Source organism: Oryza sativa, chromosome 10 (assembly GCF_034140825.1).
Source record: "Oryza sativa Japonica Group chromosome 10, ASM3414082v1".
Classification (NCBI taxonomy): Eukaryota; Viridiplantae; Streptophyta; class Magnoliopsida; order Poales; family Poaceae; genus Oryza; species Oryza sativa.
In genome coordinates this window covers 4,719,486-4,734,722 of record NC_089044.1, presented here as the reverse complement: position 1 = coordinate 4,734,722, position 15,237 = coordinate 4,719,486, and the positions used below count along the sequence as shown (strand labels likewise).

The 15,237-nt window shown below is 44.1% G+C and overlaps 1 protein-coding gene and 1 pseudogene across 1 annotated transcript; both read right to left on the bottom strand.

Annotated features, from left to right (window-relative positions):
* Positions 1-251: 251 nt before the first annotated feature.
* On the bottom strand, positions 252-3,013 carry LOC107276145 (uncharacterized; annotated as a pseudogene).
* A 280-nt stretch (positions 3,014-3,293) lies between these two features.
* LOC107279051 (uncharacterized) lies at positions 3,294-13,104 on the bottom strand. Its single transcript, XM_066304894.1, has 2 exons — positions 12,946-13,104; positions 3,294-3,470 (listed from the first exon to the last, which is right to left on the bottom strand). The coding sequence occupies exons 1-2, from the start codon at positions 13,102-13,104 to the stop codon at positions 3,294-3,296; spliced, it is 336 nt and encodes a 111-aa protein (XP_066160991.1).
* Between the last annotated feature and the right edge of the window lie 2,133 nt (positions 13,105-15,237).

Here is a 15,237-nt window from a genome sequence, read left to right as displayed (position 1 = left end):
ATCCATAAACAGATCCACGGGAAGTTCAACCATAGATATATAACCAAATTGTTCAAAAATATTTATCATCCATCACCATAGCAAAACTAAGTAATTCCTGACATGTCTTGCATGAAAGACTTTAATTGAAACAAGTCTGTAACATTTAAAATAAGATAGACTGAGAGAAAATTCTCTAAACTGCAAGGGTGGTCCATCTTCTACATAAGAAAAAGTAAGCTTCATAAAATTCATGGTCTCCATGTTCGCTTTTAGATAATCCATAAATCAATATCTTCATGGTCGCTTTCAGACATTCCATAATCCCCATCAGTGTCATCACCATTGCCCTCTCCTTCAGGAATCTCATTTCCTTCCCCAAGATCAAAATCATTGTCCTCATATTCAGGAATCTCATTTCCTTCCTCAAGATCAAAATCATTGCCCTCATCTTCACCAATATCATTTCCTCCCTCTTGATCAACATCACTCTGCATATATGATTGTATCTTAAACATTAGGTACTGCACTTTATTTAGATAATGTTAGGTATTGCACTAGAGCAAATTTTTATTCGCTATCGCAAGAATATTTTGAAAGAAACTTATTTCCTACCTGGTCATGTTGATATTCAGCCTCATGATGATCTGGAGCAGACCCAACATCTTTAGTTGAGGAAGCCTACAATTTTGAAGCAACATCTATATATTATGCTACGAGTGTTTAGAAACACAAGACACTAACATCATTTGAAACAGAAGTCAAGATGAGTAAACCACTTTTAGTTGCTCTCATGTATACTATCGATATCATGGCATTATTTAAATATAGTTAGTTACTAAAACAGGAATGAAAAACTATTACATATTATCGAGAGAGTGAACTAACCAACTCAGGAGCATATTGTCTCACAAGGGTTTCATAGTCAAGTCCACCTTTAGCAGCCAATGCCTGCAAAGTTACAAAATCAAGGCCATGGTTCTAATAAAAATTAAGTAAATGCTTGTTTTTGTATCCAATTTATAAAGAACAAATCATACCCGCACAACACACTCCAAGCCACGGTAAGAAGCATTATCTCTTTCCAAACATTTAATCTTCTTTTGTTGATAAATTTCTCTTGCAGAGACACGTGATGGTGGCGGTGTCACAGCCCTCTTCCTTGACTTAATTGCATCCTTATCTTTATTGCTAATTGCCTCATTAGCAATGGCTAGCCTACCATGTGGCATTCGACCTGTACTGTTGTAAATAACATTGGCATCTAAGTCAGGCTTCTCAACTTGCCAGTTTGGTCCATATTCTCTTTCCATTCCTCTTGAAAGACATCCCTTTGTCAAAATTAGAAACCATGCATTAATCGATCCATAATTCTTAAAATTGCAAATATTGTACATATATACGTCAAATGTTTTTCTATGTGGTCTTAATAGCAGAAAACACATGTATTTAGTGTCACAAGGCTGATCAGGCCTCTATACTTCACTAACTAGTAAGAAATTGGAGTTGTCAACTTTCAGGAATCAGACTACATAACTATTTCTAATTGCTTATTTGAGTTGCAGTTTATATGTTTCTCAATCGAACATTATGTAAATTCATTATAAACTTCTTTTTTCATGCGAGCTGACGATCTAGAAACCATCAATTCATCTTAAAAGATCATTCAGATCACACCATGTGTTTTGGAGGGTTTCTAAATTGGCACACATGGAGGAGTTCCTGATGAAAATTTCGAAAAATAGGAGGCAAGTAGCATCTACGTCTAAGTCCAAACTTAAGCTAGTAATTGATCATGAGAGGTTCAACATTACTGAGGTTTTGGTTCTCATAATTAAGCAGCAGTCTTTAAAAAGTAAAATTACAGAGCTTACCCAAGCTTCTTCTGCCCTCTGGTTGCATAGCTGCTCATTTTTTCCTTGTTGCATCCTGTGTGTGTGCTGCCAAGCAGCAGCAAGTCCTTGCTGCCCACCTTTTGTATGTTGCTGCATTACAAATAAGTTAGTATATGCAACGATTTTATATAGGAACAAGCTCTATGGATTGCTACAAATTAACAAGTACTAGGTACTGCTTTGTAGCGACCAAGCCCCGCGACCCGCCGCATTGGTATACAATATCACCTCCAGCTAACCTGTTTCTCTTCCCATTTAAAAATTTCTTCCTAAATTCAGGTGTACTCCAGTGCTCACAAAGTAAACGCCAACCCTCTTTAGTAACTGAAAAATCCTTTGGTTTAGCAGAAACCAAAGCTTGCACAGTAGGCCAATGGTTACCATCCTCATCAACATCCTCATACTTTGCCTTTTTTATATAACTTGTTGGTAGCTCTTTTCTTCTCTTCGAACAGCACCTGTGGCACTTTCTTCTTGAAATTTTGCTCCAAGACTTTATCAGCTTCCACTTTGTCAGTGGGATCACATTTAAAACAATACTGCCAAATCAAGCAAGAATAATATTATTTTTCCACGCTGTTGAGACTATCACAAATATGAGGAAAACTTACCCAAAATTCTTTAAGAACTCGGTCAGCTGGTGACATTATTCTTTCATTTGTAGACCTCTTGTAGTCCCTCCAAGTAAGTGCAGGTGTCCTGCATTCTACGAGACCAAAAGCACCAGGATAGAACTTACGCAATAGTGCACCTTGCACTGTTGATGGTCTACGAGATGAGATATAAGGATACACTTCAAAAGCGCTACAAACAGAAAGTAAAATATTAGTATATCCACAAATTCGTTCATCCATATATATTAGCTCTGTTTTGTAATAAAGATTTTTGTTAAGCATGCACTTGAAGAAGTCGAAATGAAATTTATGTAAAACTTACTCTCCAGCTGGGACTATTCTAGGACAATCAGCCTCCTCCAGTCTATCACCACACCCAGTCCTTGCACGGGTGTTGGACTCATCGTCTTCGACATTGGTTGGCGAAGACCCTCCATTTCCTGCTTGAGCACTGGAAGCTGATCCTGTTTGCCTTGATGATCCCTCACTTTGAGGTTGAGGTCTATGTCTTAAGCGCCCGCTCATCCTACAAGTGTGAGATGGTAATTAGTATAGTTGTATCACACTGAAGCACTGCACAGAAAAATAATGAAAATAAAGAAACATGGTACTGACCTTCTAGAGTGAAAACAAATTAAATAGCTGATTATATAATAGAACATAGTACTACAGGAAATTAGCATGACAATTAGGATAAATTTGCACCAAAGTATTGATTATATAATACCATATATTATTAAAATAAATTATCAGGATAACTCAAATAAATTTGCACCAAATTAATGAAGCTATGAAAAAAATAAACTCAATAATCATCATCATCATATTCTGAATCATTTCCATTCTCCTCGTCATCATTGTCCTCGTCCTCGTCATCGCCATCATCAACTTGTTCTTCAGAACCCTCCTCCCCACCACTTTCATCTGATTCTTCATGGATCTCATCACTACCAATGTTATCTGAAGGTTCCTCATTGCCTTGCTTTTGTAGAATTTCAATTTCATCAGGATCAACCACATATCAGAATCATTGGTTGACATTATAATCTCATCAAATAAGTTCCCTGAATCTACGACTAAATTTCCCTGCAAATCCTCTTCTTGGCAACAGACATCTTCACTTGGGATGACCAAGCTTCTAATTGGTTGCATCTTGTATACAACCCACTAATCACGCAAGTCTCGCCTTCGGGAAGGATATTGCAGATAATATACTTGTGTTGCTTGATGAGCCATAGCAAATGGTTCAAAGTTTGTTAATTTTGAGGTAGACTTTATTTCTATCATTCCCAAAGTTGGTGTGGATCGTTTGCCCCGAATGGGGTCAAACCAACGGCATTGGAGCAGCACTATTTCAATCTTCCGGCCAGCATCAAATGTTAGTTTTATAATGTCTTCGATGACACCATAGTAGTCAAGTTGCTGGTCATCAGAGGTGAACGAGGACAAACAAACCCCTGAGTTTACTGTGGTCAACCTTCTACGAGATTTTTCATATTTCTCGGACCTAAAACGATAGCCATTAATATCATAAGAATTGTATGACAAGACCCTAGGCTTGCATCCAGTAGCTAAATTCCACAAATCATCATCTGCACTTGGATCATTTCGACACTACAATAAGTAAATAATTTAGAAATTAAAAATATATATTTTGAACATTATAGGTAAGAAAATATAAGGATATATATAGAGTTTTTACAGCATTCTTAAACCAGTCAACAAATTCCTCTCTCATCAATTGATCAAGCCCCTCGACTGAAAGATTATTATGCATTGCATGCTTCTCTTCAGAAAACTTTCTACAAATAAGATATGATTAGAAATTTTGTTTGTAACAAACTATATATAATGAAATTTTCATCACATACTCTTGAAATTTGTCGACCATAGAGCAATTTGTCAGGACATATAACATCGCAACATTCAACTCTTGTGGACTAAGGTCTCGAGGCACACCTCTACCATGAAGCATGCCCTGTTCCTGGAACACATCTAAGGTGCAACCATCATTTTGCACCACTGTACCACCATTGTTGTATCTATTAGGCTTGTTCCAGGTTGTTCTAATGTCTTTGTTAAAATAAATAGACATAAAATTTGTTGTCTCTTCTACAATATATGCCTCCACGATTGAGCCCTCTACTCTTGCCTTGTTACGAACTTTAAGACGAAGTTTGCACATACACCTATAAATATATTAGAAAATTTTCAATTTAATTGACAAGACAAATAGTATCTAAGCTAGTTAAAGCTACAATACCTTTCAAAGGGGTACATCCAACGAAATTGTACAGGACCGCCAACCCTTGCCTCATAAGGAAGATGTAGAATCAAATGTTGCATTGAATTAAAGAAACCCAGTGGAAACATTTTCTCAAGCTTGCATAACAGAACTACAATTTCCTTTTCAAGTCTATGCATTTGTTCTTTATCAATTTCTTTGGCGCACAACTGTCTATAAAAAAAACTTAGTTCAGACAAATCCTTCCATTCTTTCTCTGGAATGAACCCCCTCAATGCAACTGGTAGCAGACGTTCTATAAATATGTGAAAATCATGGCTTTTCAACCCAATAAATTTGCACTGAGACAAGTTCACAGCTTTCTTTAAGTTAGCTGCAAACCGATCAGGAAATTTCAAGTCCTTAAACCACTTCATAATGGTCAATTTATCCTCCTTTGTAACACAATATTTTGCCCTAGGCTTTTGCCACCTACCATTGGTGCTTTTAGTCATGTTTAGAGTTGGTCGATCACAAATATCAGCCATGTCAAGTCGTGCTTTCACATTATCCTTAGTTTTATCTTGAATATCTAGGCAAGTGCTCAACACTGCCTCTGCAACATTTTTCTCATTATGCATGACATCAATGTTATGACGAAGCATCAATTTCTTGAAGTATGGTAATTTCCATAAACCACTTATACCTGTCCAATTGTGTGTCTCCCCAAACCCTTCAAAGGTATGCTTACCGGTTCTATCAGGAACAAGGCTCATGAGCTGCTTGTATATCTCATCACCAGTTAAGCGCTCTGGGGGAGGATCTAACACTTTTGTTTTCTTTCGAAAACATTTTAAGCTCCTACGAAATTCATGATTACTAGGGAGGAACCTCCTATGGCAATCAAACCAACAAGCTTTATGCCCATGCTTCAACTGAAAGGCCTTCGTACCACCCCCACATATAGGACAAGCAAGTTTTCCATGGGTGCTCCAACAAGATACTAAGCCATAAGCAGGAAAGTCATGAATAGTCCACACTACTGCAGCCTTCATATTGAAGTTTTGCTTCAAAAAACGATCATATGTGACAGCTCCATTCATCCATAGATCAAGAAGCTCATCAACTAGAGGCTCCATGAAAACATTTAAGTTTTTCCCTGGGTGCTCTGGGCCAGGAATAACAAGTGAAAGAAGAATATTATTATCTTTAGTGCACATTTCAGGTGGTAGATTATATGGAGCAACAAAGACTGGCCAACAAGAGTATGGAGTTGAAGCTATACTAAATGGTGTAAAACCATCTGTTGCTAGACAAAGCCGCACATTCCGTACCTCCTAAGAAAAATCAGGAAACTCCTTATCGAATTCCTTCCAAGCTTCCCCATCCGAAGGGTGACCCATAACATTGCTTTCCTCACGAGGCCTTGCATGATATCTCATATGCTTTGCCATGGTCTCAGACATGTACAATCGCTGCAACCTTGGAGTGATGGGGAGATAACGCAAAACTTTCCGTGGGACTCGCTTTGATCTATTTCCTCTAGCCGACTCTTCATACCGAGCCTCACCACAAACAGTGCAGTTTTCTTTATGCTCGTTTTCCTTATAGAAAAGCATGCAATTGTTTGTACATGCATGAATCTTCTTGTATGGCATGCCAAGACTGTGCACAAGCTTTTTAGACCTATGGTAATTTTTGGGGAGTTTATTTCCAGCCTCATCTCCTAAACTATCATGTAGTAGATTCATTATTTCATTATAGCAGGCTTCTGACATGTTATTTTGTGTTTTGATACTCATTAGACGTGCCACAATTGACAAACGTGTTTGTCTTGTATTCTCATGCACTGGTGTGTCTACTTCCTCTAGCAATCTGTATAGTTCTGCAGCTGTAGGTGTTGGTTCCTCACTCGGATTAACATCATGTGCAGCAATTGCATCAGTTAACATTTCATTCATTTGATCTACCAGACCTATATGTTGTTCTGCTTCATCTTCCTCAAGTATTTCTGGCTCACCATGACTAGTCCACCTTTCATATCCTAATTGGAAGCCATAACGGCATAGATGGAGTGTCATTTCCTCTCTTGTGCGTTTGTGGCAGCAAACACACTTACTACATGGACAATAAGATTTCCCATCAACAGTAACTTCAGGCAATGAAAAAGCATGGTCTAGAAATTTTTCTAACCCCTGCCTCCAAGCTGTACTAATGGACCTGCCCTTTTTTTCAGAGTACATCCAACCACGGTCTTCCTCCATTAGCAGGTTGCCTGAGTGTATCATTCAAAATTTTATATACTATATTGTGGAAGTTAAAAATGAGTATATATGGGAGTTTTCTACATTCAATAGACAAGCGCATGATTGTGCAGAGAAGAATGACAGTATATAGATTCCTAAAAAAAAATGGACAATCTGCAGTGGAAGTAAACTAAAGGACAATAGTACATGTCTTGAAGAATTCTACGGTGCCAACAGGTGTGCATGTAATATTGGAATACTGTGAAATGAAGGGCAGGTTCGCTACATCCCAGTGGATTTGGAGATTTGAGAAGAGGAGTATTTTCAGAATTTTTATGACAGAGCCAGCACTAGGCCACCTAGGCGAATAGTAGAGGCCACAGCGCAGCATCCACTACAGATCTTTGATAATTATCTGAATTTAGCACATAGTTGTTCATCCACTACAGATCATTGCTAGAAAATTGCACTCAACAAAAATCGAAAATCAGAATAATGGAGAGAATAAGGCCATTGCAGGAAGAAAACTTTGAGGGAGGGAGAGCAGGAGGGAGGGATGACCATACCTTGACGTGGAGTGGTGCCCTCGCGTGTGCCCGGCGAAGCAAATTCCGCCGGTAGGGAGAGGAGGGACCGGCGATGACGTACGGAGAGAAGGGAATTCACAGATTCAATCTAATGAATCAGTTTTGCTACCAACTATTTCGAAGGAGAAAAGACGCAAGAGTTATATATTACTTATCGCGTGGGCGGCGAATTTGCGCGCGTATTATTTTAGGAGATCGGAAGTGGGCGCGAATAAGGAAACCGTCGGCCACACTCTGCGAATTGGAAATTTTTAGGTCGCTAACACGTACTTTAATATTTTGGTGCCTCTTTGTTCAGTGTACAAGGCGTAGCTCAGCTGGTTTGGAATCATCATATTTATCATATTTATGTGGTGGAGGTCTTGAGTTCAAACCCAAGAACTGAAATATATATTTTTAAAAATTTCGGATTGTATTACATCATGCTTACAAAATAGATAATATTAATAAAATATGGCCACATTTTTATGCTCATGATTTTTTTTTGCACAATTTTAATTCAATGTTCTCTTTAGTTTGACGTAAATGCATGCCATTTCATAAACTTATCTGGTCAAAGTTATAAACTCGTTTAATGCAAACATACATGAGCATACATGGTTGTATCATGTGAAAAATAATCGTATACCATTGCATTTGTAAAGAAATGAGATAATAATTTATGAGATTGGGACGTAACTACAAAGGTGCCATGAAGCGGGTCCATACACTGGGCAGGGGGCCGAGTTAATGAAACCAATCAAATTGAAGATAACAACTATGTGGTTAATATGGTAAAGACTAGAGAGTCTATTAATTTATTGTGCCCACGTGTATATACTTCAATTTGATCAAAAATAAAGATTTAAAAAAAACAAAGTTACTATATATAAGGACGTTTGTTTTTTTTTCAGTTATAGCCTACAGTACATATTATATTACATTTTTTTAATGCAAATATAGTTCTCTTTGTCACATATTATTGCCAAAGGTACCATTGTGAACCATCGGTAAAGTTATGTCCTCTCGGTAATTTTTTCCTGTACCTTTGGAACTTATAACCATTTCCGAGAGGTATATTAAACCCATCGGTTACTAATATACCCCGTCAGTCACTAATAATAATTTCCGAGAGTTATATTAAACCCCTCGGTTACTAATATACCCCGTCGGCCACTAATAATCATTTCTGAGAGTTAAATTAAACCCCTCGGTTACTAATATACCCCGTCGGCCACTAATAATCATTTCCGAGAGTTAAATTAAACCCCTCGGTTACTAATATACCCTGTTGGCCACTAATAATCATTTCCGAGAGTTGAATTAAACCACTCGGTTATTAATATACCCCGTCGGCCACTAATAATAATTTCCGAGAGTTATATTAAACCCCTCGGTTACTAATATACCCCGTCGGCCACTAATAATCATTTCCGAGAGTTGAATTAAACCACTCGGTTATTAATATACCCCGTCGGCCACTAATGATAATTTCCGAGAGTTAAATTAAACCTCTCGGTTACTAATATACCCCGTCGGCCACTTAAAACCATTTTCGAGTGGTATCTTATAACTCTCACTCATTGATATATCCCGTCGGCCACATGCTAAATAGCCGAATGTTCTCATAACAACCCTCATTAAAATTTCAAACGGTCGGCCACCTAAATCTTCCTGACGGTCTGTAGGATTTTTTGTTTGGACGCTTGGCAAATCTTAGGATTCTAGTAGTGCATGCATATGATGTACGGGTAAATTCCAAGGGTGGTGTGTGGCTATTTGCATAAAGCTACATTTCGCAAACCTAAGACCTAGCAATTTTGACTAGGAAACATGTTAGATTAACGAGGGTTCATCCACCTCTACAGGCCTTGCTTGGTTCAGTTTACCCTCATAAGTTCATTTACTTCAACTACATGAGTCAACCTTCCTATCCCATAGGCAAGGTCACAATGTCATTTCATGTTTTTAAGCAAGGTTAAAATCTATGAGTCTAATCAAGACATGTATAAGTACTAGCGCTTAATAACCGTGAGCACGGCTATTCGAATAGATTAGTTTACTCACACTGCAGTGGATGTACGCTTTTAATCCCGCACTCCGCGGCTTGCCCAACACATGAGCCTAGTCCCAACACATGAGACTTGCCACGGCCCGGCTTTTCAGTTGCTCTCGCATTTCAGCACCCACTCCAAGGACTATGAGCCCCCATTGCACCCCGGCACTTCAACCTACCTACTACTGGATGGTGAGGGGAGTCCTGGCGTTCTTGGGAAAAGGGATATTTACTACATATACTTCTAGGGTGTATTTTAAGTTATTGACATCATTTACCAAATTGACACTGCACTATCCTCAACATACTCATACAGAACCTACCATGACTGAGGTGCCGTCCCACGAGAGCTTCCTAATCCATCAGGTCTACCAATTCGTGAAATGTGGTCGTACTCAGTTCGTTTCTTGCATAGCTTCCTAACTCGATCCTTAACTGACTAGGGTCGGTGATTAACCATTTCTAGAACCACCCATATACTACTCATGCCGCCCCAGTCAAAATAGCTTTGTTTCATTAAGTTTTGGGTTTTCGCAAAAGTTTGTGTGAGGTAGGTGGCGCTCATGTCTCCACCCACAGATCGTTAATCGCCCCTACTGGGCAACCTTTCATCCATAGTCTTATTGTACTTGTATGGAATATATACAAAACGTCTACAAGAGCAACGCTAAGCAATTGTTGGTAATCGACTACGCGTAAGTAATGGACTCGGGCGTCAAGGAGGTATAATACATGTAAGGGTAAACAATATCATGGCAGGCATCATTCAAGTGTAGGTACGCAATTATAAATAACATGCAAGTTTATTTGCAAACAACACATTTGTAAATAGGCTCAATATGTTCAAGAATGGGGCGTAGAAACTTGCCTTGATCAGTCAAGGTCTCAACCTCAACTGGCTCGCACTCCTCCTCACAGACGTAACCTGTTTAATCGAATGCGGGAATTAATGACTAACTTACGTCTAACGCCAAGGCTAAATTGCAAGAAAAATTGAAAAAATACCAAACCAGCGTCATTTGAAAGATGAAGATTCTAGAAGAATTTTGGCGAAGGTTTCATCGAAATCCGAGTTGAAATGGGGGAGATATAAGCTTTTGAAAGTTGGGTTTTGAATAAATCAATTAAAAGTGAAAGGGCTGACAGGTGGGACCGGGGAGGGTTCGGCTGATTGGTCCAACGGATTTTAAAAAGAGCGGGGCCTGCGTGTCAGCCTCAGTCTCCTTCTCTCTGTGGTCCTCTCTCTCTCTCTCGCGCGCGTGTGCAAGGCGACGGACCATGGCGGCTAGGGTTGTGCTAAGTGGCGGTGTTATGGGATGGAAGTGGTTGCGGCCAGGGAGGGTGGTATGGTGAAGGGTACAGCTAGGTTAGGGAGGCGGTGCGTGGCCCAGGGAGGTGTTTGGCGGCCAGCAAGGGTGGGTGCGGCGGCGGCCTTACCACGGCACGACGCCGGAGATGGCGGGGTGGTGGCATAGCGTGGGGGCGGGGCGAGATGGCTCGAGAGGAGTTGCGGGTAGGTGTACTGAGGGGTACGGAGTCGGTGGCTTTGATCAAGACGGCCGGGAGAGGGATGGCGGCAGTGCGGCTGATGGTGGCGGTGACCAGAAAGGGGTGTGGCAGACATGGACACGATTAGGGCGTGGTTGGCTGGTACGGGGTTGCAGGGAGCATCTCCGACCCTAGAGGAGTCAATTCCCCTGGCTGGTGTGGCCGAAAGCGTTGGCTAGGGGTGTGGTGACGATGGCCTGGACACGATCACGGCGGTGGGCGCACGGTGTCCACGGCGGGGCTCAGCCGGAGGGGATAGGGAGGGGGATGGGCATGGTACGCGGGGTGGCTAGCGATGGTAGCAATTTTGAGGCTTGGGTGGCTCCTAGGAACATTTTGGAGTTCGGCTGGTGGGGCTAGCTCGAACAGAGCATGCCCGTGCGCGGCACGCACGCACATGTCCCGCGGCGAGAGTGGCGCAATGGGTAGGAGGCTAGACAGGTGATGCGGTTCATGAGGAAGGTTGTCTAGCGTGGTAGCGTTGTAGCTGGTGAAATGGCGGCTAGCGCAGGGGCTGGGTGCGGTGTTTCACCCTTCGTGTGGCACCGTGCCATGTCGGCGGCGGCAGAACGAGAGACAGAGGGAGAGCGAGCGTCGGTAAGGGCGGGAGAGAAGGGCATAGTCACATACCTTGTGGCAGTTGTGTAGCGACACAACGGGCGGTGATCCCTGCACGAAACAATGGTCGTCGAGGTATTGCCTGGGGATGGTCAACCCGCGGATCGTCCTCGCACGCCAAGTGTTCGATCGACGATAGCAAATAAACACACGGCGTTAAGGATAAATGATAGTGGGTTAGGGCGAGTTAGTTGTTAGGGGCCAGTTAGCTCAACAGGAAGGTACAAGTCAACGGTTAGGGGTTAGTGCAAACGAAATCGAAAGGGTTATCAATTAGTCGTCCCAAGTTAGTTGTTAGCCGTTCTTAGGATCGATCAAGCGTGGCAGCCTATCCACCTCTTGCTCGACTGAGGCCCAGCCGAAGCCGGCCGTGGCAGAGCAAGCAGGGAGACGGCGGCTTGTGCGCGGGAGAGAGGTGGTGGAGCGAACGGGCATGAGTGAGGACAGAGGGGAAAGAGAGCGTGCTTGCGTGCATGGCCGGGGCAGGGTTTATATAGGTGACAGGGATGTGAGGACTCCCCACGCGTGCATTGAAGAATGCTCATCGCCATGCGCGTGTTGGTAGGGTGGTAGGCGAGGTGGCGGCGCGACGGCACGGTGTTGGTGACGGCGCGGTGCCGTGGCGGCATGGCATTGGCGAGGAGGGACACGAGATGGCGTCTGGCAGACGGCGCCGTGCGTGCGGTGCCTTACCGGCCAGGTCCACGGGCGGTTAAGGCGGCGACGGTGATCGGCGGCTAAGCCCCAGCGGTTAGGGCGGTCGTTGGCCAGGAGCGATGCAAGTCGTGGCGAGGAGTCGGCACAGCGAGAGTGGAAGGACTGGCGATGGCAGTCGTTAGCGACACGCGACGGCATTCGTCGGTCGTCAGCGAGAATCGGATGGACGGAGATAGCTGTAGAGCCGGCACGGCGATGGGCGGTGGCGCGCGCACTACTAGAAAAACGATTTTTTATGGCGTTGGCCTATTATTTTTGCTGGCGGAAAAATGTGAAAACCGCCAGTAAAGTCGTAACGAGGGGGTGGGGGGCACCGCCCGCCAGCGAAAATATGTCTATTTTTGCTAGCGGTCACTTAGGTTCGCCGCCAGCAAAAATAGATAATCTTCATTGGCGGTCAAATTTTTGCTGGCGGCCAACAAATGAAACCGCTAGGGAAAACACCCAAAAATACCTGTCACATATTAAAACCACCCACATACCTCATCCTCTTCACCTTCTCTCGTCTTCTTATCCACTTCTCTTCTCTCCTTCTCACTCTCCTCCTCCCTCCCGGCCTCCCCACCAGCAACGGCGGCGGCGGCCCTGGTGGCGGTGACCGGCGGCGGCGGCTTTGGAGGTGGTGACTGGCGGCTCCCCATGCCGCCCTGCCCTCCCATCCCCTCCTCACCCCTCTCCCAGATCTATCCGAGGGGAGGAGGCCGCCGTCGGCGTCACAACCGAGGGGAGCACACAGCGCGGTGGAGCTGACGACACGGCGGGCGGTAGGTGTGCACGCGGGCGGTGGCAGATCTGACGACGACGACCACGACCGCGGCGACGACGACGACGACGCTGCAGGCCGTGCTAGGTGACAGAGGAGGCCTGCCACGGCGGCGGGCGGCGGATGTGCACGCGGCGCGGGTAGCACGCGGGCGGCGGCGAATCTGACGACGACGACCATGACCGCGGCGACGACGACGCTGCCGGCCGTGCTCGGTGACAGAGGAGGCCTGCCATGGCGGCGGGCGGCGGATGTGCATGCACCGCGGGGAGCACGCGGGCGGCGGCGGATCTGACAACGACGACCACGACCGCGGTGACAACGACGACGACAAAGCTGCCGGCCGTGCTCGGTGACAGAGGAGGCCGATGGGCGGCGCCACAGCATAGGGGAAGCGGCGGCGGCAGCACTGCCCTCCCCTCCCCCTACTGTGTTTTCTTGTGTGTTCTTGTTTGTAAAGATGTTTATTAGGATATGTGTGTTGTTAATCTGTTCTGTTGATGATGTCAATGTTGAATTTGGATTGATGCCAATATTATGTATTTGTGATGCTCTGGATTTGGATTATTGTCAAATATGAACGGTTTTGAATTTGGCCAGGTGGGGAATTTTGAATTTGGGGTAGGGGATTTTCTAGCGGTTCTCAACCGCCAGCAAAAAATCTTTTGTCCGCTTGCGAAAATCGATTTTTGCAAGCGGACCGCAACCGCTAGCGAAAATTATTTTCGCAAGCGGAACGAAACCGCCAGTGAAAATTTTAGATCTTCATTGGCCTTTACTTTGTGGCGGCTCTAAATTCCGCCAGCGAAAATCAAAAATGGTCGCCACGAAAGATGGTTTTCGTAGTAGTGTCGGCAGCGTGCACCCAGGATTAGGGGGTGTTAAGGTGGGAGAAGGGGAGGGGGAAGTCATAAACTTCTTTATTGGGCTGCCCGAGCAAGAGGGAGGTAAAGTAGACTTTTCCCGAGGTATTTCTCAGGCCGAGACAGGGTTCAGCAGAGGGGGGAGAAATAGACTTTTGCCGGATCAAACAAAGCGACATAACAACAAGGAGAAGAAAATCGAAATATTCGGAGGAGAAAAGAAAATGATCCAAAATTAAATGCAAAACTTGGCATGATGCAAACTAATTGTGACAGGTTTTTAATAATCGGATTTTTCAGGGTGTTCCCAGTCCCTCACGCCGCCGCAAGCTCCCCATCTCCCCGTCTCCTTCTCTCTACGCGAGGCAGAGGGCGACGGAATTGGCGGCGCTCAAGCTCGAGCTCTCAAGCGATGAGAGTGAGTTGGGTGGCACGGATCCAGCCTCGTGCTCGCTGGATCTGCCGTCGTTGGGCTCCCTTTCCTCTGTCCTAGGCGGCACGGGCCACAACGGCGGTGTTGCGACCACAACAGCGGCGGCAGATCCTCTCCCCCTCCCTTCTTCGCGAGCGTCGGCAGTGCTCCTCTTCGCGAGCGTCGCATCGGCTGGCCTCTCCCATCCCACCCCTTTCTCGTGACGGTGAGGGGCCACCGGCAGCGGCGGATCTGACCATGAGCACCTACTCGTGAATTATACACTGCGCATGCTCTTAGTGCCTGCGTACAACATAGTGCAATCGGGATAACGTGCAATCAGTACTAGAAAACAACACACCTTATAGGTGCCTGTTTGCTTAAAACCTACACCTATAACACGTTTTACGTCTTTTCTTGGAATAAAATTAAGAACCAATATCTATAACCACTCATTGGAACCGGTTTATAATAAAAACCGGCATAAATAGTCCTCAAGTAATAGGTGTCGGTTCCTTTTAATAGACCGACATCTGTGAACATCATATAGGTGCCGGTTCTTATAATAAACATGTACCAATGAGTCTGGTGCCATAAGTACCGGTTTTTATTGTGAACCTGCTGACGAAAAATCCGCGCTCGCCTGATGGTGCCGGAACTGTGTTGGCGCAAACTAAGTTAACGAACACAACGGCCTAGAAGATCTGTTTAGCTCCTGTGCAGATCCAAAATATTA